The 27,014-nt window shown below is 44.6% G+C and overlaps 1 protein-coding gene across 1 annotated transcript in view; it reads right to left on the bottom strand.

Annotated features, from left to right (window-relative positions):
• The window catches only part of EFCC1 (EF-hand and coiled-coil domain containing 1), an 85,710-nt gene extending 59,167 nt beyond the window's left edge, over window positions 1-26,543 (bottom strand). The window contains exons 1-2 of the mRNA XM_036739292.1: window positions 25,401-26,543; window positions 17,197-17,606 (exon numbers count right to left, since the gene is read on the bottom strand). Of these exons, the coding sequence (XP_036595187.1) occupies window positions 17,197-17,606; window positions 25,401-26,132 (1,142 nt within the window). The 5' untranslated portion in view covers window positions 26,133-26,543. The remainder of the gene's footprint in view (window positions 1-17,196; window positions 17,607-25,400) is intronic.
• Window positions 26,544-27,014: the final 471 nt, after the last annotated feature.

Below are 27,014 nucleotides of genomic sequence, written 5' to 3'. Positions count from 1 at the left end.
CATATAGTAAGTGCTTAATAAATGCTTACTGACTGACTGACTCAAATCCACATCCTCTCCAAACCCAGTTCTATCCTTATTAATCCACTTATAGCAGGGCACGTCTAATTTTTTTCAACTGTGTGTCATGAGGTCAGAAATCCAAATGGACGAAGGCCACATGACTTTTAATCATTATAGCAGCCAAGAGACTGGGGTCCAAACTGGGGAGTCCCAGGTGGTCATCACAGGTACAGGCACTGTAGACAGTTAAAATGACCATCTCTAATGTCCCTTCCAGCCCTAATGTTCTTGGAAGTCTGGGACTTCAGGTTGCATCTGTTTAGGACACATCCTCAAGGCAACCAGTGCAGGGGATATGGGGCTCCAGGCTCCCAGCCTCAGAGAAACCAGGCTGGGAGCTGACAACAACAGGGGTGAGAAAATCCAGGGAAGCAGATCAGACCATTCCATCAATGGTTTGTCCAACACAGCATCCTTCGATTACACCCTTGTAACCCACTTAGGTTGGCCAGGTGGCTGGGGACTTGTTCCCTTCCCCTGTGGAGGATAGGTATCTGCTTCTGAAAGGGGCAGAGCAGGCAGCAGCCAGGATCCGCCCAACTGGGCCCATCAGAAGCAGGGACAAGAGCCCAGACATCTCGGATAATGGGCAGCAGGGAAGGGAGACTTTTCCCCCCTCTTTGACTTGTTGTTGGGGAGGCTGAGCTGGAAGAAGTCAGCACAGATAGCAGTCAGGGGCTAAAGACACTGGTGTTTGCTCTGCAGACAGTATTAGGAAAAAAAACAACCAACCAATCAGAGATATCAGAGACACAGAGGTGAAGAACATGCAGCTTCCTGAAAGCTTAAGAAAGAGGCTGCATCTTATGTCCTGACAATAGTCAGGAAGCGTGGGCATCTAAGGAGGCTAATGAGACTGGGGAGCTGCAGACTGTCTGGAGAAGGAGAGAGCAAGAGTGAGTCATGCATGTGTATGTTGGCTCATATCTCCCACTGGCAGCATCCTGGGGGGAGGCTAGGTATGAACTCCCCAACCCCAAAGACTGAGCAGTGAAGATACACCACTAAGGCAGCTGGTCCAGTAAACAAAAGATGCCTGGCTCCCAGCCTCAGGAAAATCAGACTGCAGGCAAGAAGGGGCGGTAGACCGCACAACTGTGGCCACATGGGGGCTTTGGTTGGCTGGTACATCCAACAGCTTCCATATGTGAGGTCAAAGGTTGACAAAGGGCTTTCCTTTTTTCTAACAGGCCTGTTAGAATGATGTTGTAGGAGCACCGAGGAAGAGCTGGAAGGCACTCGGGGGGCTGTCCAACCCTCTCATTTTATTTATTTTTGGTGCTTTGGCAGAGTTGACTTTGATTTCAGTAAAGTATCTCAAAATATCTTTGTGGATCAGGTGGTTGGGTGGGCAGGACGATGGGACAGTGAGACAGATTCCCAACCAAGTGAAAACAAAGTCGATTAACAGATCAATATCCAATTCAATTCCACAAACATTATCAATCACCTATTGTTCGTCAAGACAAAAATGAAACAAGGAACTTACATTCAACCTGGAAAGTGGTATCTAGTAGTAATATGCCCAAAATATCCTCAATGCTGTCCTGCTCAGTATATGTATTAGTGACTTAGATGAAGAACAGCAAGCTTTAGTATTACAGCAAGCTTTAGTATTACCAAGTGTACAGATCACACAAAAAGGGATGACAGCTTATGAGCTATTCTGTTGGCTGGATGGGAAGACTATAACAAGATGAAATTGAAAAGCTACCCTCTCACTTCACAGATGAGGAAACAGGCCCAGAGAGGTGATAGTCTGTACTAGGTTCCTTATGGTCTCTGCTTTCTCTGCCGTCTGGGGCCTCATCACTGTGACTGTGGGCAGGGGGTATGAAAAAGGTGGAAACAAAGCCACTGTCAAATGAGGTTTTTGTGGACAAGGTGGAGATGGCGATAACCCAAGCTTGGAAAGGCCAGAAAAAGCTTGTTCTCCCTGCTTCTGCTGTAAAAACTGTATGGTGGCAGACCAGACAATTTGGGGATCTCCCAGGGGCTCTGACTTGAAAGAAGGATTAAGAATTAGAGTCATATACTTTCTTCCCCTCTTTGCAGAGGTGGGGAGGTCCATGTGGAACATAGTATAATGTCAGGTGTTTGGGATATATTGACTGATTTTGTTGAATTCCACCCCTGTTCTTCCTCTTTTTCTTTTAAAAATTCTTTGTTATAATGTGTAATTGGGGGGAAATATAAACTATATATTTTTTTAAAAGAAAGAAGGCTCAAAAGTAATAAAAAAATTATTTGTTATAATGTGTAATTGGGGGAAAATATAAACTATATATTTTTTTAAAATAGAAAGAAGGCTCAAAAATAATAAAAAAAATTCTTTGTTATAAAAGAAGGCTTTCTGGGAAGTGGGGAAGGGAAAGGATACCAGGGAAAATCTAGGCAATGTAAAAACAAAAGACACCAATAAAAATCTCTTTAAAAAGCAATTCGAAGAGTGAGGTCTCTGCATTGAAAGGTTCCGCTGTTTTCTCCCCAAGGCTGAAATGGACAATTTAACTTTCTTGGCATCTGTTCAATACCCTGGAATAATTTCCTAATGACCTCTCCTAAGGCGGGATTTCTCCTGTGTTGTTTTCTGAACCGATTTATTGGTTAGAAACCTCACACTCGAACTTGTCACCTTACTTCCCCAGAGGGAACATTACAATCGGATCTCTCTAAAACCAGGGAAGAGGAAAGTTAGAAGGCTGAGCCCTCCAGTTAACATTTTGGAAAGAGTACCCTTCACTCCCTACAGCTTCTTAGGCTTGAAATCTCAGGCAGATTCCACTTGATTGCGCTAAGATTTCACTTGAAATCTTGATCGCTAGCCTCAAACAATTCACACTCTAACGCCCATCTTTAGGAATGGTGACAGGGGTCTCTGTTAGAAGGGCAGGCGTCACCAGGGAACGATGGCCTGAAGCTTCCTTCCCAGGTGAGTTGTTTTGCCAAATGACATCGGACCGTCTACATCAGTGATGTCAAACATTATCATTATGGCGGCTAAGCTAGAGCGCTGGGCCTGGAGTCAGCAAGACCTGAATTCAAATCCAACCCCAGACACTTCCTAGTTGTGTGACCCTGGGCCAATCACTTAACCTCCGTTTGCTTCAGTTTTCTCTGTAAAATGGGGATAATAATAGCACCTACCCCCTAGGGTTGTTGTGTAGATTAAATGAGTTATTATGTGTTGAGCACTTAGCACATAGTAGGCGCTCAATTTTTGTCTCCTTTCTTTCTTATTATAAATAGGAAGCCGTTGGAATTTATTTTAATTTTAAATTTTTTTTTATCTTAAATGGCTCTAAGGGCCCCCATTACCTCTAGGATAAACTCTCTGTGTGGCATTTAAAGCTCTCGGCCCCTTCCCATGTTTCCATTCTTCATACACAGACTCCCCTCCTCACATTCTATGGTCCCAGCCACCTGCCTCCATCTTCTGACTTCATGCCTTGCCACTGGCCATCCCCAGGGTTGGAATGCTCTGCCCCCTCCCTTCTGAGCCATGGTTTCTTTGGCTTCCTTCAAGACTCAGCTCAAACACTACCTTTTGCTGGAGGCCTTTCCCCTTCAGCAGCAAGCCCTCTCCCCTCTAAGACTGCCTTCCATCTACTCTACATATATCATGGATGTATTACTATGTATATGTATATACTGTTTCCCCCATGAGAAATAGTCCTTAGTAAGGCCTTGGTAAGCTTCTTGAGGGCACAGACTGTTTATGATTTTTTAAATTAACCTCTGCCCTTACCATAGTGGTGGGAACATTGTTTTTGTTGTTCAGTCGTTTTCAGTTGTGTTCGATTCTTTGTGATCCCATTTGGGGTTTTCTTGGCAAAGATACTGGAGGGGTTTGCCATTTCCTTCTCCAGTTCATTTTACAGATGAGGAACCGAGGCAAAGAGGGTTAAGTTACTTGCCCAGGGTCATACAGCTAGTGAGTGTCTGAGGCCCAGCGCTCTATCTTAGCTGCCCCTGGACCCTAAGTTAAGAATACTCAATAGGGTTTTTATGAATGGATTATCCAATTGAATTCTTGGCTCTGCACTTATCCATTGAGGGGTGAGGTGGTGGGGGGAGAGAGGAGAGAAGGAGAGGGGGAGGAGAGGGAGAAAGAAAGAGAGAGAGAGAGAGAAAGAGAGAGAGAGAGAGAGAGAGAGGGAGAGAGAGAGAGAGAGAGAGCGCTAGCCAGAGGGAGAGGGAGGAGAGAGGCAGGAGAGACCTTATTCCACATCAGAGATTAGGCTAAAAGTCATCCTTCCTCAGTCTCTTGACCATGACCTTGTAGGGTTCAGATCACTAAGTTGGTTGCAGGATACCCCAGCTACTAACCCCCAGACAAGAGCCTCATTCATATAGAAAGCACTATCTCCCAATGCTGAAAGGCTGCCCCTCCTGAGGATGATGGACAGCTCTGGCATCTTGGTCTCTGGGGCCCTTTTTCTTTCTACTAACCATAGAGAATTAGGGTCCCTGCTAAGGGAAAGGAGCTTTTGCAAGCCTGGGGCATTGTTCAGGAGAGAAAGCACTCTTCCCACTAGTAGCCTTCACACACACACACACACACACACACACACACACACACACACACTCTCACACAGAGATAATGAAATCAGGAACAAACACAAGAGCACTTCTCTTCTTCCAGATGGTGCCCCTTCTTACCTCCACCCACCCGAGCTCTGTCTTTTTTGCTTGGCTCAGACTAGTTTGTTCATCATTCACTCTGACTGTTTGATTTAAGCCTTCACTCCCCAGGTCAAGCAGAGGCTGGTGAGGGGGAAGGGATGAAAGAAGGTGACACTTTGATGGCTTCCCCCCCACCATCCCCCCCTGCTTTCCATGGTCAAAAGCCAAACTCCTCTTTCTTCCCTCCAGCTCCCCAGCCCCAGGGTCTTTTCATCCTCTTCCCAGCAACAGGGGGACAGAGGGTGGTTCCCCCCTCCCTCCATCGGTGAGGGCTGGGAGGAAAGGCGACCCACAGTGACTTGTGAGAACTCAGCCTCTCTAGTTCCAGTCTCGCCTTCCTGCTTGGTTTTCAACTGCCATCCCAAAAGGCCAAGTTTGATCTGGCTAAATGGGTGGGTACTACCCAGGTGCGGGGAACTCTTAGCCTTCTTGTAGAGACAACCTTAGCAAGGGTTGATGGAAAACCCTTAGGACCTTTATGGAACAAAAAGAAGATGGCGGGTGTGCGTACTGGAATCAAAGGAAAGTATGCCAGACTGAAATGGAAGACGGGAGCACTTCCCAGGGTGGGTTAAGGAGTGTATCCACTCCAAGGTGGAAGAAGAGACCTTAGAGGTCTCCTGGTCCAAGCCCCTCACTTTAGAAATGAGGAAACTGAGGCCTAGAAGAAGCAGTTGACTTACCCAAGAGTTTACAAATCCTCTCTTTCCATTATTCCAGAGAGCCTCTTGATATCCAAATGTGCATGTTTATTTGCTCACCAGAGCCAAGACCAAAAAAAAAAAAAAAAAGGTGAAGGGGTTGGGGTGGGGCAGCTGTTTTGGAGAGAAGAGGTGACTGATTAGCTTGGGACCTGGCTTGGATAGTCTGAATATTACAAAAGCCAGCTAGGAATTCCCAGGGGCTGGACTCATTTCCTAGAAAGCACTGGATCCTCTTATCACCTTGCAAATGCTATTCTTTTATGGTTGGGGTGTGGAGTGTTGGGAGAAGCTGATTTCTGAGGTTATTGTAGCAGATGGAGGCAGCTAGTGGTGCAGAAGAGAGAGCGCTGGGCCTGGAGTCAGGAAGGTCTGAGTTCAAATGTGACCCCAGAAACTTACTAGCTGTGCGACTCTAGTAGAATCACTTAACCTCTGTTTGCCTCAGTCTCCTTAACTGTAAAAAACGCACAGAGTTTATGGGGATCAAATGAGATAATATTTGTAAAATGCTTTGCATGGTGCCTGGCACAGAGTAGGTGCTGTACAAAAATGCTCATCCCACAAGCTGTCTCTTATCTGGTGGCGAACAAGGCAAGAATTGCTATAAGCCTGCAGGAGGAGAGGTAGCAGCAATGGCCTTCCGCCTGTGGCCAGCTCATCTCCCCACATGCCTACCATATGGTCACGAATGCATGGCAATCGCTGTTGTTTCTTCTGCCTCTGTTGTATTTCATTCTTTTCTTGATTTACAGTGAATGAGTAGCAGAGATGGAACAGACCGGGTAATAACCTCACGAGTTTTGAAAAGTCAAAAAAACTTGTTGAGGTCCAGCAAATAGAGCTGGTTATAGAGTGGGCCAGTAACTGCAGCAGCTGAGTCTGATGAAGACCCAGCCCTAAAGAGAGACCTACCTCACCCAGACCAGAAGGGAACTGACCTAGCAGTTGAGACACCACATCCTATAAGCAAGGGAGTGACTCCCCCTAAGCTGTGCTATACCAAACCCAAAGTGAACTTGGTGGTGGGGGGGGGAATGGGGAATGTTTTCTAGCAACCGTTTTTTCAGTGTTTGAACATGCTCTGCCTAGGGATCACGGCGTACAGAGGGGAAAATATATTTCTGGTTTGGGAAGTTATTTTCACTATACTTCACACTAACTACACCTTTGTAAAAGCTTTTTACTAAGTGTAGCCGGCACCATATTAGAGGAAGTCAACAGGCTGGGAATGAAGACTAAAGAGTCTAGACACAAAAAAACTTCCTCAAGAGTGTATTTTAAATTGAGTTTGCTCACCTCCAGGCTCTCCCCTCCCCCATCCATTCTGCACAATCAGGTTAATTTTCCTAACACAGCTTTTTTTTCCTAACATTGCCTTTCTCCAAAGCCTTTAATGGTTTCCCATGACCTATAGGATAATGTCTGATCTCTTTAGCTTAGCATTCAAGACCCTCTATAATCTATGTAGCCCCTTTCTCCCTTTCTGATCTCATTTCCTGCTTTTCCCTTACTTAACCCCCCCCCCCCCCAGCCAAAGTGGCCTAGAATCAGACCCAGAATCATGAAGTCTTGGTTTCAAGTCCCACCTTATATCCAGGGACTATACGTGTACTGTATGTGAGTGTGGGCAAATCGCTTTGCTTCCCCAGAGCTCAGTTTCCCCATCTCTAAAATGGAATAATAATACTTACCGTACCTAATTCACAGAGTGGGATTGTGGGTATGGAAGAACTTAGATATTCTAACTACAACCAACATTTATTTACCATTTCCATTTTTGGAATCCAATTCACAAACAAATCCCCAAATCTCAGAAGTAGAAGGGATCTCAGTCAATCTACTCCACCCCTATATGAACAGCAACCTCCTCTAGAGTATTCTCAATAAGGCGTCACCCAGCTTCTATCTGAAGGTCTCCGGTGATGAGGGATCCATTGCCTTGGAAGGCAGTCCATTCTGCTGTCAGTTGTCACTGATGTTGAGCTGAAACCTATGTGTTTGTCACCTACCTAGTGAACAAACATTCACCGGCCCTAGGTTTGTTCTCTTGGACCTCTTCCATTTGGCGGGTGAATGATCACCCTTCAACTTTCTCTTTCTTTCTTCTGGCTCTGCTACTGATTAGATGTTTGACCTTGGACAGGTCCCAATCTCTCTGAGCCTTAGATTTCTCATCTGTAAAGGGAGGATGTTGATGACCTGTAAGGTCCCATCCAGATGATTCTATGTCTGCATCTATGTCTATGATATTTAAGGTTCCCTTCCAGCTCTAAAATCATCTAATAATAGCTAACATATATATCACCTACCATGTGCCAGGGACTGTGCTAAGCGATCTACAATTGTGATCTCATTTGGTCCTCACAACAACCCTGTGAGGTAGGTGCTATTATTATCTTCATTCTACAGATGGAGAAACTGAGGCAAACAGAGGCTAAATGACTTGCCCATAGTCACATAGCTAGGAAGTATCTGAAGCCAGATTTGAACTCAGGTCTGTTCTGACTCCAGTCCCAGCATTTTATCCATTTTGCTCCTCTAAAATTATATGCCTGTATAAAGGAGCGGTGGAACTTTTATTCTCTGAAAATACAAAAAAAAAAAACCAAAAAAAAAACCAAACCAAAACATTATCAGTGACTTGTCATTGACTTTAACTGAAGGTAGGTGCCCCAGGAGGCATCTACTTATGGTATGTCTGAAACTAATTAATGCTTGTCCTCCCCACCCCTGCCCAGATTTAGAGAAATGTTCTTTCCATTTTCCACATCATTCATTTGAAATACAGCCACTCTTTTTTTTCCCCTGAGCTTCAAAGGGAATTTGAAAGGTCATTTCCATTTGCTAATGAAATATTTGCCTATCTCCTGAAGGGTGACCGGTTGGAAGAATTTTGGTCACTTCTCCTATTGCTCAAGTCTTTAGGGTATATTTCTTACCAGAGATACAGCACTTCCTTTTCAGGTCTACCAATTCCTCCAAGCTACCAAAAAGAATTTAAAAGATTTATTTATTTATTTAGCTGGAATGGAAGTTCTGTGGTTCAGTAACTCACTGTTAGAAACATCTGGATTCTTGGAAACTTTTTAAAAAAGAAATGTATTCAAATATATAAGCGATGATTCTGCTCTTGATTTTACAATGTCCTATAGATGTTTAACTAGAAGAAATGTACAGGGAACAACAGGAGAATTTTAATTTTTTTCATAGGTTATAAGCAGGGTTGTGCTGGAGCCAGCTTTAACTGGCTTGATAAGAGCCAGTTGTTAAATGTTCAGAGTGAGTTTTTACAACTCAGAAATTGGCAAATGCCACAAATTAGGGCTTGATTTATATATTTATTGCTGATTGTCTAGACTTAAGAAAGTGATGGAGAAATGTAAATAATGCACATTAAACCTAAAAGTGTGTCTCCTGCACATTACCCCCTCCCCTCCCCCAGCTGGTTGTTAAATATTATCAATACACCCCTGTTGCACCAATGTGTTGATAAACTCATAGCAATTTGAATTTGGCAGGAGAGACCACATGTGGGCAGCCGTGGTATCTTTCTTAAAAGTCTTAAAGAATCACAGCATGTAAAATGTTAAAACCAGTAGAGCCATTAACAGTTCTCTAGTCCTAAACTCAGTCTCAGGGCTCTCCTCTATCCAGTGGACGAGAGAGCTAACAGAGTGAAGCAAAATTAAGATTCTTTGTGGTCAACAAAAATGACACTTTTCTTCTGGAGAAAACAAAGTGAAATTTCCTTTAAAACGTGGCAAACTTCTACTCAATTGTGTTTAGTGTGTAGTAATAGAAAAAGCTCTGACCTAGGAACTGGGAGACTTGAGTTCTAGTCCTGACTCAGCTATAATTGATCAATAGTTTAATTGCAGACATTTATAGAATGTGTCAGGCACTGTGGTAGGAGAAGGGGATATGAACAAAAATGAAGCAGTCTGTTCTCTCCAGGGAAACAATATGTACACAGAGAAGCAGATCCAAGATCTACAGGGATAGGGACTGGATCTGAGATTTTGTTAGTATGTGGAACTCCTGAATGAGGAAATTCTTACTACCCACACAGCTGGACACCTTCTCTGTAACTTACATTCTTTAAGAGCTACCTAGAATGACTAAATGACTTGGCTAACATCACACAGCCAATTAAATATTGGAGGTAGGATTTGAACCCAGGTCTCCCTGGTTTCCTGAAACTGGCTTTCTATCCTCAATGCACACTGCTTCTCTAAGATACATATACATACTTACATACACACACACACACACACACACACACACATACATGGAAATAATATATTTTGTTATAATATAATAAATGTAAAATATATTTGTAGAAATATAAGTAAAAAGGAAACACTATATTTCAAATAAAACATAAGGAAAAATAAGGAAATAGAAATATATTCTTTTAGGGGGAAGGCATTTTTGGTTGGGGGTATTAGGAAAGTCTTCATGTGGAAGGTGGAGCATGAGCTGAATTCCGAGGGAGACTAGGGATTTTAGATGTAGAAGTGACGAAGGAGTGTATTCCAGATATAGGGGAAGGTCTGCAAAAGAACCAATATGGCAGATGGGATGTTGTGTGGAATGGAAAGACCAGTTTGGCCCGACTTAGGCAGCTAGGGGACGTCATAGTGCACAGAGAGCTGGATCTACAGTCACGGAAACCTGAGTTCAAATTTGATCTCAGACACTAGCTGTGTGATCCTGGGCAAGTCAGCTAACCTCTGTTTGCCTCAGTTTCCTCAATTGTAAAATGGGGATGATATGAGCATCTATATCGGAGGGTTGTTGTCAGGATCAAATGAGATAATATTTGTAAGAACGCTTAGCCCAGCATCTGGCACATAGTAGGTGCTCAATAAATGCTTGTTTCCTTTTTTCCCTATTCCCAATATAGAGTGTGTTCAGCGGAATAATGTATAAGTCCAAGAGGGTAACAACTAACGTGCTTTGGGATTTGGAGCAGGTCTCAATGCCTTGAGCTATCAAGTGAGGGGGATTGGATTAGGTGATCTCCATAGTCCCAGCTCACAAATTATTTGCTTTTTAAATTCTAAAATCACTTAGCTTTCCTGCATCTCAGTTTCCCCATTGGCTGGGTCAAATCCTGGCCTCTGACACTGGTGCTTAGATTACCTTGAGACCCAACTAGAAAATCCTGAAACATGGTTCCCCTCTATAAAAACAATTAACATAGAGAAGACATCGGGACTTGTATTCATCTGCGCCAGAAGGAAGTTTACCACTCCCATCTGCACATCTGTCTAGATCATTCCACGTTTTAGGAAGAATTAGACCACATCAGCGTACCCAGGCCCCATCTCCTTTCACTGTCTACATTTACTTATACCCACATGGCATCAGCAGTATCTGGTTTTCTAGGAACGATGGCTGACCAAATTATTTCTTGTTTCACCTTTATCATACTTTGCGATTGCTTCCTCGGCATGGTGCCAGTCAGCACATTCAAGTGTGGCCAAAACCAGGGGTTTGACACTGGTCCAAACTGGGGAAAAAAAGCATCATTCCACAGCTATACATAGCAGTCATAGGTCGAGCATCTACCTGGTAAATGTGAGCTCTTGGATATGGTAGCAAAGGGAGGAAACCGGGCTAGAGAGTGTTGATGGTTGGGTGCAATTCATCCTCACTGCTGGAGTCAACTCCAAGTATAGCCTCATCTATATATAGAAGAGGCAGAAATTAGATTAAGATAAAGAAAAAAAAATGAAGAGCCCTATTTATTTGTCCTGTTAAAAACGAGACTGTCCTCAGGTTTGCTGGAGGGCAGCCACGTCTCAGAATAGTTTTCTTAGCAGATAAAGCATGAAAACAGGAAATCATTATCCAAACACTAGGAAGTTGGCTCAGCAAGGAAACGTTCTTTCCCTCTGAAAAGTCTCCCAGGATCCCACTAAAAGATCTCCGCACTGTTAGTATTCTTTGCTCTTGTTTCTTTTCATCTTTTGGTCAAAGGAGAAGACAGCATGGGCATCACAAGAGCAGGAAATAAACGAAGGAAATCAGCTCTTCAAATACTCCAAACTTGAAAACAGACAAATTATATTTGGAATCACAAAACTTCAGAGTTTGAAGGGACAGTAGGGACCCTCTAAGTTTCATTTCTTCATTTTACAGAAGGGGAGATTGAAAACCAGGGAGAGAGAGTTGCCCAAGGTCACACAGCTCACACGTCCAAGGAGTCAGGAGCCTTGGGTTCAAACTCTAATTTTGCCACTTATGCACTATATGACTTTAGACAATTCATGCTTCTTCTCTGGACCTGGGTTATCTCCTCAGTAAAATGGGCAGTTTGAGCTAAATGGTCTCTATGGTTTCCCCCACCCCCAACTCCCAAGTTCTAAAGGTTTGTGATTTTTTTTAAAAAAAAGTTTTATAATTTGAAGGGCACAGCCAGGATTCCTGGTTTTCGGTTCCAGGCTCCTTCTCCTAGGCCACACTGTCTCTAGCTTGCAAACCTTGTGTGAAAACAAAAATTACGAAGTCATCACATAATTTTTTAAAAAAGTAACAGTAATTACTAAACTGTGACTTCCATTCAGATTCTCACTGTGTTCTTTTTGGTTTCTCTGCATAGTTGCAGTGGCCCCAGGACAGCTGGTGGTTAACAGTCTTACTTCCAGAAGGTGTATGGGAGAGAGGTCGCTAAATGCTTAGGATAGCATTGGGCAAATAGACCTGAGGATGCTCTCTAATGGAGCAGGGCCAGGCCAGCTGGGTTGGAGTGATTATATTCTCCTTAAGTGATGGTTAGTACTATGGTACCAGGGACTTCTCAAAACAGACGCTGCTCATTGGATTGAATGAGAATCCTGGCAAACATTCACCAACCAACATTCACATTTATGTCATCATTGAGGAAGGACTGGATTTGGTTTTGGAACAAGAGTCCTTAGATCCTTGTAGGAGGTAAGGGGGTGGACACACTGACCTCTCCCTTCTTGGGCTTGTCTACACTACTCACTTTAGCACCTGGCAAGACAAGGCAAGAAAAGAAATTAAGCATTTACTATGTGGCAGGCACTGTGCTAAGTGCTGGGGGTACAAATACAAGCAGAAAACAGTTGCTAAATGGTGGGAGACAACACACACAAAAAGGCCTGAAAAGCTGGGGGGCTGGAAGAGAAGGTACCCTTGAGGGGTACAGTGGCAAAGTCTCGAAAGTTGGGAGGAGAATGAATCAAGGACATCCTGGGCCTGTCCTCAAAATGGAGGCCCTGGGAAGAACTCACCACATTAAGAAGGGGATGGGAGAGATTGAGGGATATATATTCCAAGGTGAGAAAGTCCCAGGCACTTAGAGAAATTCTAGGGTTAATGGACAGCTGAGCACTGGTGGTGAAGTTCTGAGGGAGACAAGCAAAGCTGGAGGGCTGTGAAGCATGGATAGCCTGGGCCCATCTTCAAAATGGAGGCACTGGGTGGAACTCACCAAGCTAAGAATGGAGGTAGAGAGGCAGAGGCAGGCTCCAGCTTCTTTATATGTGGACAGTATGGATAGTACATCTCCCCAACTAAATTTAAATGTACTGGAGAAAAAATACCACGTCTTACACTTTTTGTGTATCACCCTCATTCAGGATAGTATAATACCATTCTGAAGGTCCTCATATTAGTTATTGATTGACATTTACATATGGGCAGCTAGGTGCCACACTGGATATAGTGCTGGGCTTGGAGTTAGGAAGACTCCTCTTTCTGAGTTCAAATCTAGCCTCAGACACTTACTAGCTGTGTGACCCGGGGCAAGTCACTTAACCCTGTTTGCTTCAGTTTCCTCATCTGTAAAATGAGGTGGAGGAGGAAACAGCAAACCACTCCAGCGTCTTTGCCAAGAAAACCCCAAATGGGGTCATGAAGAGTCAGACACAACTGAAATGAGCATACAACAAACTGACATTTGTATAGGATTTTAAAAAGACTTTTTTATTGTATATTTTATTAATAAAATAAAATACTTTATTGCATAAAGGACTTCTATATCTATTGCCTCATTTGAACCTCACAAAAGTCTTATGACGTAGATACTATAGGTATTATCCCTATTCTATAAATAAGGAAAATGAAGCTTATAGAGGGAGACACACAACTTGTAAGTGTCAGAAATAGAATTTGAATTCAAGTCTCTTAAGGCCCCAAGTCCAACATTCTCTCCGGTGCACTATGCTGTCTCTCAATAAATAAATTATTGAAAATATTTTAGTCCCTGCTTCTTTAAGGAAGACCCCTTCCTCCACCCTGGAAGGGCTGTCCTCTGCCTCCTAAAGTCTGCTGACTAATTAGACATCTAGGTGTACAGAGTATGGAGGGCTGGGTTTGGAGACAGAAAGACCTGAGTTCAAATTCACCTCAAACACTTACTGTGTGACCCTAGGCAAGTCACTTAACTTTTCTGCCTCAGTTTCCTCAACTGTAAAATAGGGATACTAACAGCATCTACCTTGCAGGGTTATAGTGAGGATCAAATGCGACAACATTTGTAAAGTACTTAGTGCAGTTTCTGGCATGTAGTAGGCACTCTATAAATGCTTATCCCTCTTCCAGCTCACTGCCCCCAACCCAGATGCTGTTCCCTGGTGGAGGACGAGGCGAGAATTGCTGTAAGCCTCTACCTATCAGCAGCGGCCTTCTGCCCTCTGCCAGCTTCCTCCTCTCCCCACATGCCCACCAAAAGGTGAGTCACTCCAGATCAATTCAACAGACTTACTAAATGTCAACTAAATGCAAGGTGCTGTCCTAAGGCCCCAGGGATCCAAAGGCCTGGGAGCTTGGAAAGCTGTGGTTTGAATCCCCACATCCACAACTTAAAAGCTATGTGACCCTGGGTAAGTCACCTAATCTCTCTGGGCCTCAGTTTTCCTCATCTTTAAAATGGGGGATGATCACATCTGTGTTATGTCAGCCACGGGGTTGTTGTGATGATCAAAAACTGAAAAGCAACATGTAAAATGTTTATTGTCATCTCGTTTGACCTTCACCACAGCTGTGTAAGGATCACGATTATAGGTATTATCTTTTCATTTTGCAGAAAATGAAACCGAAGCCTAGTGAGGGATGGTGACTTGCCTGAAGTCACAGGCAACTTTTTTTGTACTTTATATATTTAATCAGTATCCTGGTCTTCTGATTTTGCTTTCTTTCCTTTGCGTTAGTTCATATAACTGCCTTCATATCTCTTCCTTATATCTGTCATTCTTAGTTAAATTGGAGTATTACATTACATTTTTAAGGGTAGTTTCGACTGAGTAAATCAGTGAAATTATCCCACCCCATTTAAAGTGATAAGGTGCTCTGATACATTAAGGATTTGAGGGCAAATCTTAAACAAAGAATTACAGGCTTTAAGATCAGTGGGAAAAGTCCTTGAATGAAGTGGAGTGGAGTTGAGTAGGAATGAGTTTGGATGTGCCAAGGACACGCGGTCATGCTCTAGAAATTGTCTACAAAATACTCTGTGGAAGTAGTTGAGAGCCAGAGGAATTCCAGAGATAAAGGCAGAAGCACCTCCAGGAAAACCTCTGAGGAGGAAGAAGCCTTGGCTTCGGCCTCAGCCTAATCTCCTTCCTCAGCCTCCTTTTGGCTCAAGGAGGACTTCAAAAGGTCTGAAGGACTGGGATTTCCCATCAGTATCCTAGCCTCATACACTAAGGGAGTATCAGCAGAATATAGCTCAGGAAAGCAGATTCATGGCTCCACAAAGATCCAGCAAAGAAGCTAAACTGTGCCTAGGGGAGATTTCTTGAGCACTACATGAAGGGGAGAAAAAAGACTTATGTCCTTAAACTCAACTTTCCCTAGATTCTGTATGTACTGGTGGAAGAGTATGTCATAGACGTGTGTGTGTGTTTTATACCAACTGTTCTTACTATACCCCTTAATAAATACCCCTTTCTAAAAGCAACTTAAATCTGGCTGGCTAAATTGATTATCAAATGATAGTCCTGTTGGGAAGCACACTGATGGGGGCTCATACACTGTTGCACTAGAAAAGGCCCCTCCTGATCACTCAAGGGTACCCCTAGGGACCAGAAGGCACATAACAGCCACCAACCCAACCAATCAGTGCGAGTGTGACTTGGGGTAGTAGCTCCAGGACATATATTACACATTGATATAGTCAAGTTTCTGAGGTTTCTTGACCTTCTGAAATTATATATATATTTTCTTTTTAGCTCTTATAACTTTTGTTTTTATACCACCTTCGTTTCTAATATAACTCTCCACCCTCCCTTCCACACAGTTGTCCCTTGTAACAAAGGATAAAAAAGGGGGGGGGGCAGCTAATTAGGAAAACTAATGAACACATTAACCAAGTCTGATAGTATATGTAATATTCTGCACCATCAATCACCCTGTAAAGAAGAGAAGGTACATTTTTTCCTCTTTTCAGGACCAAGTTTGATTATAATTACACAGTATTCAACTTCTTTCCTTATTTGTTTATTTATTTAAAAAATTCTATTATCGTGTCAGTCTGGCTTCAATCTCCTCCAGTTTTTTCTCTCACAATACTTTTTTTGTATACTTTATATTCCTACCAACTAGATTATTCCCCATCCCACATTCCCATCCTGTCCTCTCCCATTCTATGTCTTTGCTCACTCTGTCTTGATGTCCCCCCTTCTTCTCCATCTCCATTTGTTTGAGTCCCCTCACATAACCTTCACAGTCCAGCTCTGGCACCACTTCATCCAGGAAGCCTTACCTGACTGAGGGCAGGCACTATTTCCTTTTTGTATCCCCAGCATTCTTCACAATGCCTGGCATATAGTCAATGTTGAATAAATGCTTGTTAAGCCTATGTCTTTTCAATTTTTTATTTCAATCACAAATACTTATTAAGGACCTACATGTGCCAGATGCTAGGGATACAAGACAAAGAATGAAACAATCTATTATCAAAATGAGCTTATAGTCTCATGGATGAGGCAATAGTACAAACAAATTTATAGGTGTGTGTACATACATTACATATATATATATATATGTGTGTGTGTGTGTGTGTGTGTATACCCACACAAACTTTCATATGTATATGTAAACACATATATGTATCTATATATACAAACACACAGATAGATAGATAGATGGATGGATAGATGGATGGATGGATGGATGTATAGATGGATAGATTGATGAATGGATGGATGGATAGATAGATAGATGGATGAATGGATAGTTGGATGGATGGATGGATGGATGGATAGATAGATAATCAGATGGATGGATGAATAGATTAGATAGATAAATGGATTGATGAATAGATTAGATAGATAGATAAATGGATGGATGGATGGATGGATGGATGGATGGATTCTATTGTAAGCTCCTTGAGTTCAGGGGCCACGCTTTTACCTTTCTTTTTATCCCTAGCACTTAGCACAGTGCCTGACACATAATAAGGAACTAACAAATGCTTGCCGACTTGCTGACTATATATGAAGTAGTTGCTTCCCAGGACAAGCCCTGACAACAATAGCCAGTGGTTTTAATAAGGCTTCAGGGTTGGGTGTACACTTCATGTGCATGCTCACAACAAGCCTCTGAGGCAGGTACTTGCCTGAAATGAAGTCCTTCCCAGCTATGAGATTGGAGAACAGTGTTCTAAGTCATATCTATCTCTGTTCTCCTGCAACCAGCCCTGTTCCTTGTACAAAGTAGGCCCTTAGTCAAAGTCTGGCATTGGTCCCACCAGTTTATCCCCAGACTGTACCTGTAATACTGTAGCTCTAATTCCAGCTGCTGGACGCACATCTGTAGATGCAGTACTTGGGTGGCTTGGGCTTCCAGCTCCTTCACTTTCCCCAGGCCACTCAGTACTGCCTGCCTGGCCTCTTCCACCTTCTTCCTCATTTCTGCCTTCTCCTTCTTCAGGTGGCGGTTGCAGTCCTCTGAGGCTGCCAGGGCCTCCTGGCACTGCCTCAGCTCCTTAGCCAATTCCTCATTCACCTGGATCGCCTCTTCGATCTGACTGTCCCTGGAGCTCTGGATCAGCTCCACTTCCTTCAGCATGCTCTGTAGGCCTTTGGTGGGCTGGGGGTTCCCATGGCTCGATAGTATCCTGGGCCCAGGAAAGCAGCCACCATCTTGCTTGTGACTGGCATGGCTCTTCCAGAGTCCCACCTGCCGGGGAGAGACAGGAAGACAAAAAAGCTTCTGGGTTTCACATTGGAGTTTTAACACTTCCTCTCACCCTCCTACTCCATGCCAGTGGTACTTTCAGCCTCTCATTTCATAAAATTTGACATCCATCTAGCACTTTCCAATTGACAATGTCACTTTACATATATTATTCCATTTGATCCTTCTAGCAACTCTATGAGATAGATGGGTTCATTTTGTCCAACCATATCATTTTACAAATGAGGTTAAGTGACTTGCCAAAGGTACTGGCAGAGCTGGGATTTGAACCCAGGTCCTCTGAACTCAATACTCTTTTCACTTCCACTATAGTGGAAATAGACTCTCCAGGAAGTGAATCATCCTGTAATTTTACAGATGAGGAAATGGAGGCCCAGGATGGACTGGTAACTGACCCAAGTTCCTGGAGCAAATATGTGATGGTGCTAGGACTCTGGACTAGCTTCTCTGACTTCCAGGCCAGTGCTCCTTCCTTGGCTAAGTTCCTGGTCAGCTGGCTAAGTGCCTCGTCCAAGACACCTGCTTGATTCAGAAAATATCCAAAGACTAACTTCTTGGATGGCTGCTTTGACTGAACCTGGGAGAACTGACTGAACCACTGGCTGAAGGCATTTTGTCCACAAGAAGCGAAGATAACAAGACAGCCATAACTACGCATTTTTGTTGTTGTTAGAGCACACAGCACAAAAACATGCCTTAGAGAATAGCTTTTTAATGGCAAATTCCGTTTGGGGAGACAACTTCATGGTGAGGAGACAGAGAACCTGGGCCACTATAAGGCCTCTGTACTGTAGACACTGGGAGAGGAGGGGGAGTATGGTCTGGGAGAGAGCTTACCTGAGGCAGGATAGTGCGGGGAGAAAGGGTTCCATTGGGGAGCTTCCTATTTTAACTATTTTTACTAACAAAGTACTAAACTCAGTTATTTCTACCTTGACTGAGTTAGCACTCTCTGAATTTTGATATCTTGGGACAAAGCCTTGCTCACCCTGCTTAGTTAAGGCTCTGGGTAGCATCTTTTAGTTCTCTAAAGGGATATATTATTACGCTCAGAAGACTGCATAAGAACTAAATTAATTTTCTTTTTTTTCCTTTCGAAATAGGCTTTCACGCCACCTCTTAGCATCTCCTTAATATACTGAGCGTGTATCACCACCTTCATCTCCCCTGAACTGCGCCTTCACACTCTACCTCTGCTTCTTTGGCTCTGATCGGTGAACTTTTGCCTTAACTTGCCTGGAGCCAAACCTCCATACCACTTCCCATACTAGGAGCCACTTGTGCACCTTCCCTTCCCTTCAAGGTCCCCTTTATTGGGTTTTCTTCCCTCAGAATGTAAGCTCTCTGAGGGGAGAGATTGTCTTACTTGCATGTATTTGTACTCCCAACACTGCCTGGACCATAGTTAAGTGCTTAATTCCTGTTCTATGTGCCTTCCTTCCTCCTTCTTCCTCTTTCCCTCTCTCCCTTCCTTCCTTCCTTCCTCCCTCTCTTTCTTTCTTCCTCCCTCCCTCCCTTCCTTCTCCTTCCTTCTTCCCTTTTTCTCTCACCCTCATTTGCGGCTCCACTTTCCTTAGGTCCCAAAAGATGTTTGGTCCTATTCTTAAGGTCAGGGGCTATTTCTCTGACCTCCAAGCTTTTGATACTACTGATCAGCCTCTCCTCCAGGATACTCTCCTCCCTCTGCATTTGTGATGCTGCTCTCCTCTGGCTCTCTGACTATTTCTGACTCTCCTTTGCTAGATAATTATCTATGTCCTGTTCCTTAGCTGTGAATATTCTCTAAGACTGTCCAGAGCCACCTCATCTTCTCCCTCTAGATTCCCTCTGCCTTCATCAATTCCTGAGGTTCCATTATAATCTCTATACAGAAGACCTTGAAATCCATACCTACTTTCTCTCCTAGTTCTGACCCTCCCCATCTCTTGCTTGGATTACTGTGACTAGCACTTAGGAGGCAAAGCCCTCTCCGGAGAGATGAAGTAGAGAGGGTGATGGTGGGACATCAAGGACAGAAGAGGAGGCTTGGGACTGACCTTGGCAAGGCAGCTTCCGAGTTGGTCTCCCTTCTCTAATCTATCCTCCGCACAGGAGGCAAAATAATCTTCCTACCACACAGGTCTGATTATATCACTCCTCTAATAAAACATTCCCAATAGTGGCTTCCTTTCACCTTCAGAATAAAATACAAACTCCTTGCCCTGGTATTTAAAGGATTCACAATTAGGCTCTGTTCAGTCGTTCCAGTCCTATTTGACTCTGTGACCCATTTGGGGTTTTCTTGGCAAAGATACAGGAGTGGTTTTGCCATTTCCTTCTCCAGCTCATTTGACAGCTGAGGGAACTGAGGCAAAAAGGGTGAAATGACTTGCCCATGGTCACACAGCCAGTGTCTGAGGCTGGATTTGAACTCAGGAAGATGAGTCTTCCTGACTCCAGGTCCAGCTCTCTGTGCACTATGGCGCCACCCAACTGCCCATAGGCTCTAGCCTACCTTTTCAGATTTATTCCACACTACTCATTTTCATGCACCCTATGTTTCAGTCAAACTTCTCTACTGGGTATTCCCTGGAACTCAGCATGCTATCTCATCTCCTACCTCCCATCTCAGGTCTTTGCATGGGCCACCCTCTAGGCTTGGAATGGACTCTCTCCAAGATTCAGCTCCAAATGCCTTTCCTGAGCCCCCTAGGTGTTAGGGCTCTCTCCTTCCCCCATATCTCTTTCCACTGTCATATAATATAACTGAAGAATGTAACCTCCATGACAGTAGGGGCTGCTTTTTAGTTCCTGTCTCAATGCCATGAACACATCAGGCACTTAGCAAGCATTAATTAAATTGTTGAATCCTAGGATAAAGATTGCCAAGCTTTTTGTGGTAATATCCTACCACTGTCCAGTTATGAGATGCCTTTCCTCATTCTGTACTGTGAATGAATGAATTAATGGAAAAGCATTTATTAAGTTGCTTGCTCCCTTGCTGCTGTTTGTCCTTTGTTCTCGAAGAGGACCATGACATCAGGGAGGTCATGCTATGACATGCAAGTGAATTGGATTTAAGTGAGGGAGGGCTTTGCAAAGTCACCAGCCTCACCTTCTCCTCCAGAGCCATCTGAGTCCAGTGGCCAGATATTATTATGTGGCAGAGACTGTTACAAATGTGAAAAATGTTATGCCGTATAGGTTTATTTTTTAAATTAAAAGTAAAAAATAATTCAGAATTATTTTGTTTAGAAATATCACTCATTCTCACCCCTGTCCTTTCCTTGAACAATTCCCCCTATCTGATATATGTATGTGTGTATACATACATACACATACATATATATATACACACATACATATATGTATGTATATGCATGCATACATATATACACACTATGTTTAACCATATACATAAACATGCACACACACATACATATATATCAGTCGGTCAATAAACATTTATTAAGTGCCTACTATGTGCCAAGCACTATGCTAACGACTGAGGATATACAGAAATGCAAACAACAGTCCCTTCTCTCATGAAGCTCACCATCTAATGAGGGAGACAACATGCAAACAACTACATACCTACAAGACATATGCAGGATAAACTAGAGGTCAGTTGTCTCAGAAGGAAGGCACCGAGACTGAGGAAGACTGGGACAGATTTCTTGCAGAAGGTGGGACTTTAGCTTTAGACTTGAAGAGACCAGAGAAGCCAGGAGGAGGAGGAGGAGATGAGGACAGAGTTCCAGGCGTAGGAAGGATGGCCAGTGAAAATGCTCAGACTCAAGAAAGTGTTTTGTTCAAAGAAGAACTGTGTCACTGGATAGCAGAATATGTGCACAGGAGTAAGATGTAAGAAGAACAGAAATGTCCCTTTTTATAGAAATTCTACCCATCTTTTAAAGCATAGGTCAATTTCTTCCCATCTGTCAACCTGAATGATACCTTCCCTGATCACTTCAGCCCTTTATGATCTCTCCCAGATCTGAACTCAAAAAGAACTCCACAGTAAGTGGCACACATTTTTGCACTTAATTACTCTCTAATTAGGGAAGGAAAATTAATATCTATGAAATAGACAGCAAACCCCTGGAGGGCAGGACCTGATCTGCTGTATCTCTCCCACTATTTAGCATAATGCCTGTCAAAAATACTTTTTGATTGACTGATCACCTTGAGACACTTTGGACCTGGGTTCAAATTCTGGCTCTGCTATTTGTGACTTATGTGATCCTTGGGGCCAACCAAGCTATTTGCTGCTCCTTGTAATAGCCCATCAACTACTGGAAACTAGTTATCTTGTCCCTGCTAAATCCAGAATTGGTCCTAAATTTGAATTAGACCTCTTCTGTCTACTGCCCAGGTAACCAGACAAAGTCAACCAGCCTCTCTAGCCTTCAGCTTCCTCATTTATAGAATGAAAGCGTGAATAAGCTAGATCAGGGGTTCTCGTTGCATTTAAGTTACTGAAACCCCATTCAACCACCACAAAATGTGTTATCAGCCCCCAGGGTAATATAAAACCCACAATACTTTTTATAACTATTTATTACTTAAGGTAACATTAAAAATTCTTAGCTCTAACCTTTTGGACCATTAAGGACCACTAAATGGAAACCACTGTGTTGGATGATCTTTAAGGATTCCTTCAGTTAGAAATACTGTGTCCACAGGAATCCACTCATATTTCTCAGTTCTCCAACCTTTAAGGCCCTATATTATGCATCTTGATCAAAAGAGAAATGGCCTGAGAAGAGCTGGATTCAGTTTCCAAACCTGCTACTTATTAGTCAGCATAACCTTGGGTAATTCACTTATTTACTCTTAGCCTCAACTCCCTTGTCTTTAAAATGGAGGCATTAATACTAGTACTACCTATCTTGAGGTTGCATTGTGAGGAAAACATCTTATAATATTCTCTATCTCCTATTATTACCTAAAACCTTCCTTCTGTATAGTAAAGGTAAAAAGCCTGTAGGAACTGCATAAATGAAGTCAGGTCTGAGAGGCAACAAAACTGATGGAATAACAGCCAATGTTAGTATTGTACTGTCAAAAGGTGTGCCTTTTTCCCTGTAAGCAATTAATAAACTGTTTTTGTCTTTGCGGGAATGCACTATGCGAATGGACTCGTTTGGGTGTTTCTTGGGAAGTGTCTGTTGTGTCAAAACAAAATGTATCTATCACTAAATGACTTTAGGAAAGGCTACAGAACTTGGTTCATCCAGTTATTCCTCAAAAGCTTACTGATGTGCCAGGCTAAGTGCCAGGGAAGATAAAGATATAGGTTGTAGTATATATAGTTCAAATTGCCTGGCACCCCAGTTTCAACTCTTGAACTAGGGGAAAGAAAAGTTTCAATGTTGAGCTTCCGGATAAATGCAGTATCATTTAAGTTACTAGCAGGAAGGGGACCCAATGGGGGTGTTTGTATTAGATCAGATTTCAAACCAACACACAAAAGACATTAAAAACCACAAGTACTTTCTTGGAGACTTCAGTTAAACTTCTGGTACTCAGCTGAAAAAAAAAACAACACAACCCTATGTGTTTCTAAGAAATATTTCCTAGTTGGATCTAAAAAATGATGTCATTTTATAGTTTTTTATAGTTTTTCTTTTTGCTGCGGTATATCATCTCCCAACTCAGAAGTGTGAATAAATTTAAGAAAAGCCCTGATCCATTTAAACTGTTTTAAATGTCGGCTGGTTAAACCCCAGCGCTAGGGCCAATGCTTCCAAATATGCAGCAGGCCATTCATGTTCCAGCGGAGACAGAACGATATTTCCCATTGAATGCTAGTCCTAGATTAAGATCTGGGGTTCACTCTCACTTCTGACACAGAGCGCTTTGTGACCAGAGCATGTATGTCATTTAACTTATCCGAGCCTCAAGTGAAAAGCAGAGATAATAATAAATAATACCTATAGTATCTGACACGGCGCTATTGTGGGGCTCCAATGACAGCACTTTTAAAAAGCCCGGGAAATCTTAAAGCACTATAGAAATACTAATTATATTTTTCTCCTTTTTAGGCCTCAATATCCTAATCTGTAAAACCACAAATTTGTTTAGATGGTTTCTAAGGGTCACTTTTGACATTCTACAAGAGAAGTCACAGATCAAGGAAACAAACAACTTGTTCTTAGCTTGCTTTCATCACAAAAATTTGATGAGCCACTTTTACGGGGAGTTGTGGTGAGCCTGGGCTGTAGTTCTGGCTTGGTAATAAATACTGGCTCCATGGATTTCAGCATTGCTAGAAGCACTGACCTCTTCTTTCAGCACCATGCAATCCTCAGAAGGAGCAGTTCGTGGCCTAAAATCTAGGCAGAGGACCTCAGCAATTCTCTGGTTGCAACACCATTGCAATTACATGGTAGGGATGAATGGTTAGGTCACGTTGACATCATTTAATTATTTTGTACTTGAACTTAAACATCCATCTCATCAAAGTTTTCTCTTAACAGAGGACTCTACCCTGTGCCAGGCACTGCCCTCAGAGCTGGCAGAGGCCCTACCTTGTGAATTCTTGCTGCTTGGCTCTGATCACACAAATGCTTCTGATAGCCAATCTGCAGGTGTACAGAATTCCTGCTCCCATTACCCATGTACAGCCCAGTAGGAGCAAGGACGAAAAGTCAAAATATTTATTTCGCCAATTCCAGGAAAAGTGTGAATCAGAAAATGTCTAGAGAGAGGACAGCTCCTCTCAGGACTGCAGGAGAGGTGGGGACGGGGCTACTGATCATCTTTTGCATGGGAATACTAGGTTGATGTAAGCATTGAAGCAAACACCAGACATGTTATATACAAGTATTAATTATATATGTCAATACTTTAATGGATTTGAGATCTTATCTACGTGGGTGTCCCTTCAAGGGTGCGGCTGGTAACCCATCCTTGTCTCCCCGTCTTCTACAACTCTTGTGTCCATATCTTTCAGAAATCAGGTCCACTCTGGCAGCTGGGGGTGGGGGGGAGGAAGAGACAAGGAGGAAAAAAGACCTTCCTCTATTTCTCTCGGCATTGTGAGGATCATAATGGAAACAAAGAAAACGGCTAAGAGCTGCGTCCTTGGAGGGACCATGCACACCATCGATCAAGTTCAAATACGAGGGATTTGCAGAGCTGCAGGTTCGGCTTTAGCTGCCACTCAAAAACTCCCTGTAGCAAGGATACCATTCTGGGCGATTTATAGTCTTAGAGAGTTTCCTGGGGGCACGGAGAGGAAGGAACCATTTATTAAGTGCTCAGTATGTGCCAGGCACTGTGGGTAGAGGGGAGGTGACTTGCCCAGTGACACGATGCCAGTATGTGTCAGGGGAGGTATCTGAACCCAGGTCGTTCTCGCTCAAAAAGCAGACCACCATCCACTACAACACACTGTCTGCCTCTATTTCCCTGGCTGATAACAATCACGCCTTCAGGTGACTTTCATTGAGCTTCCAAAGCACTTTCCTGGATTGGCAGCGGTAGCTATTACGACACCCCGTTTCTAGACGAGGAAACTGAAGCCCAGAGAACTTAAGGGACATACCCTGGGCCAGACAGCTCAATAGTGTCAGGGTTGGGTTTGGGCTCGGGGTTCTGCCGGCCCCTAAATCCGATGTTTTTTTTTTACCCCCAGCTTACTAGGATTCTGATGCCCGAGAGACAATGTCAGAGTCCTCGGGGTAGGCTAACCCTTGGCAACATGGGACTATCTAGTAAAAGCTGTTAGGACCGAGCCGCATTATACCAGCTTCCCTTCCTCCCTGTGCCCCTCGGGCTCAGCTCGCTCACCTGCAGGGCCAGGCAGCGTGCGTCGCTGCTCTGGAGGGCGGCTCTCATGTCCTCCACAAGCTCCCGAAGGCTGGCGTTCTCCTCCTCCAGCTTGGCGACCCGGTCTTCAGCCTGCTCCAGGGCCACCACCTCCTCGTAGCACTCCCGCGAACAGGTCGAAGAGCCCGTGCTGGAGAGTGCTGTGGCGGAAGAGGAGCTCCTTGTGCGCCCGGACGCAGCCGGGACAGCGGACGCCCCGGGTCGCTCCCGGCGCCGGCGCAGGGGGCTGCGCAGCCGGATCTGGGTCTCTATGTGTTCACTCTCGGGCCCCACCGGCAGCCGGCTCCCCTCGGGACCTTCCCGTGCCCCGGCTCGGGTGCTGAAGTAGCCACAGAGGCGGGCGTGGAATTGGCGGAAGGTGAGCTCCGGTGCCAGGTCGTCCCACAGTGCGGCGCGCTCCTCTTCGTCCTCCTCATCCTCGCTGCGTCCCCCTTCCGTGCCTAGACCTGGCCGTAGCCCCAGCACCCTGCACAGCACGCGGAAGTCCTCCCCGGGCAGGCGGCCGTCTCCTTTGCAGTCCAGGTGGTGGAAGACCTCCTGCAGGTACTGGTCCAGCCCGGTGGCCAGCACCACAATCTCATTCTCCACGCCGCGGTCTAGGCGGTAGTGATGGGCCAGGGCGCTCACCAGCCACTGCGTACGGCGTGCCGGGCGGCGGTACGGGTCCCAGGCGTCCACGGGCCCCAGCTCCATCGCTCCTCCTGCCGCCTGGAGCCTCTTCTCCAGACCCCTTCTTCCCTCCCCTCTTCCCTACTTCTCCTGCTACCCAGGACTGAGACCCAGCTCCCTTCTGCTGCCCGGCATCGCTCTAAGTGGGGAGGGAGCCTGCCTCCCAGTTCCCCGAGCTGCAGCCCGGCCGGCCGCGGGCAGGAGAGAACCCGAGGGACAGGAAACTCCGGGAGGCGCCGCGGTCCTTTCGGCCCGGCTGGGAGGGACAAGGAGGCCGAGAGCGGATAGACCGGCTGCGGAGCCCCAGGGCTGGAGGAACGTCATCCCAGGGAGGGGCTGCCCGCCCACTCCCCTCCCGCCGCCCTCCTCTCCAGGTCCCTGCGGCTGTCCGAGCCACCAGCCGCCGCTGTCCGGTCCTAGAGTCCTAGCGGTCTCAGGCGGCCAGCCGCCCTCCAATGGGGCGTGCTATGCTGCGCCCCTTGGCCCCTTTCCCAGTAACTTCTGCGCCCTGGCAGCTCGGGTAGGCCCCTCCTGCCACTGGACAGGTGGGGATTGGGCTCTGAGGCGGGGAGCCAAGGTTTTGCCCTTTTAATTTATGTACGCCTTTTAATTTGTCCTCAATTGGGAGCATCTCCGGGGGCAGGAAGGCTTCCCTGGAGAACTCCCCCGCGTGCTTTCTGTTCTGTTCAAGTTGCGGTTTGCTCGTGACACTGTAAGAAGAATTCATCGAGAACTTTTGAATCCCAGACCACTGGGTCTCCCTCGGCAGGGGCAGCGTCGACGGAGTGGGATTCGACTTCCAATGCCCGCTCTGGCGTCCGCTAGACCTGTGAACAGGTCATTTCCTCGTTTGAAACGGTCTACACCTGCTTCACATAACTGTTCCTTTGGAAACTCTGAATAACT

The sequence above is a fragment of the Trichosurus vulpecula genome, chromosome 9, assembly GCF_011100635.1.
Source record: "Trichosurus vulpecula isolate mTriVul1 chromosome 9, mTriVul1.pri, whole genome shotgun sequence".
Taxonomy (NCBI): domain Eukaryota; kingdom Metazoa; phylum Chordata; class Mammalia; order Diprotodontia; family Phalangeridae; genus Trichosurus; species Trichosurus vulpecula.
The sequence above is the reverse complement of the archived record's forward strand: the minus strand, read 5'-3'. Positions and strand labels throughout refer to the sequence as shown.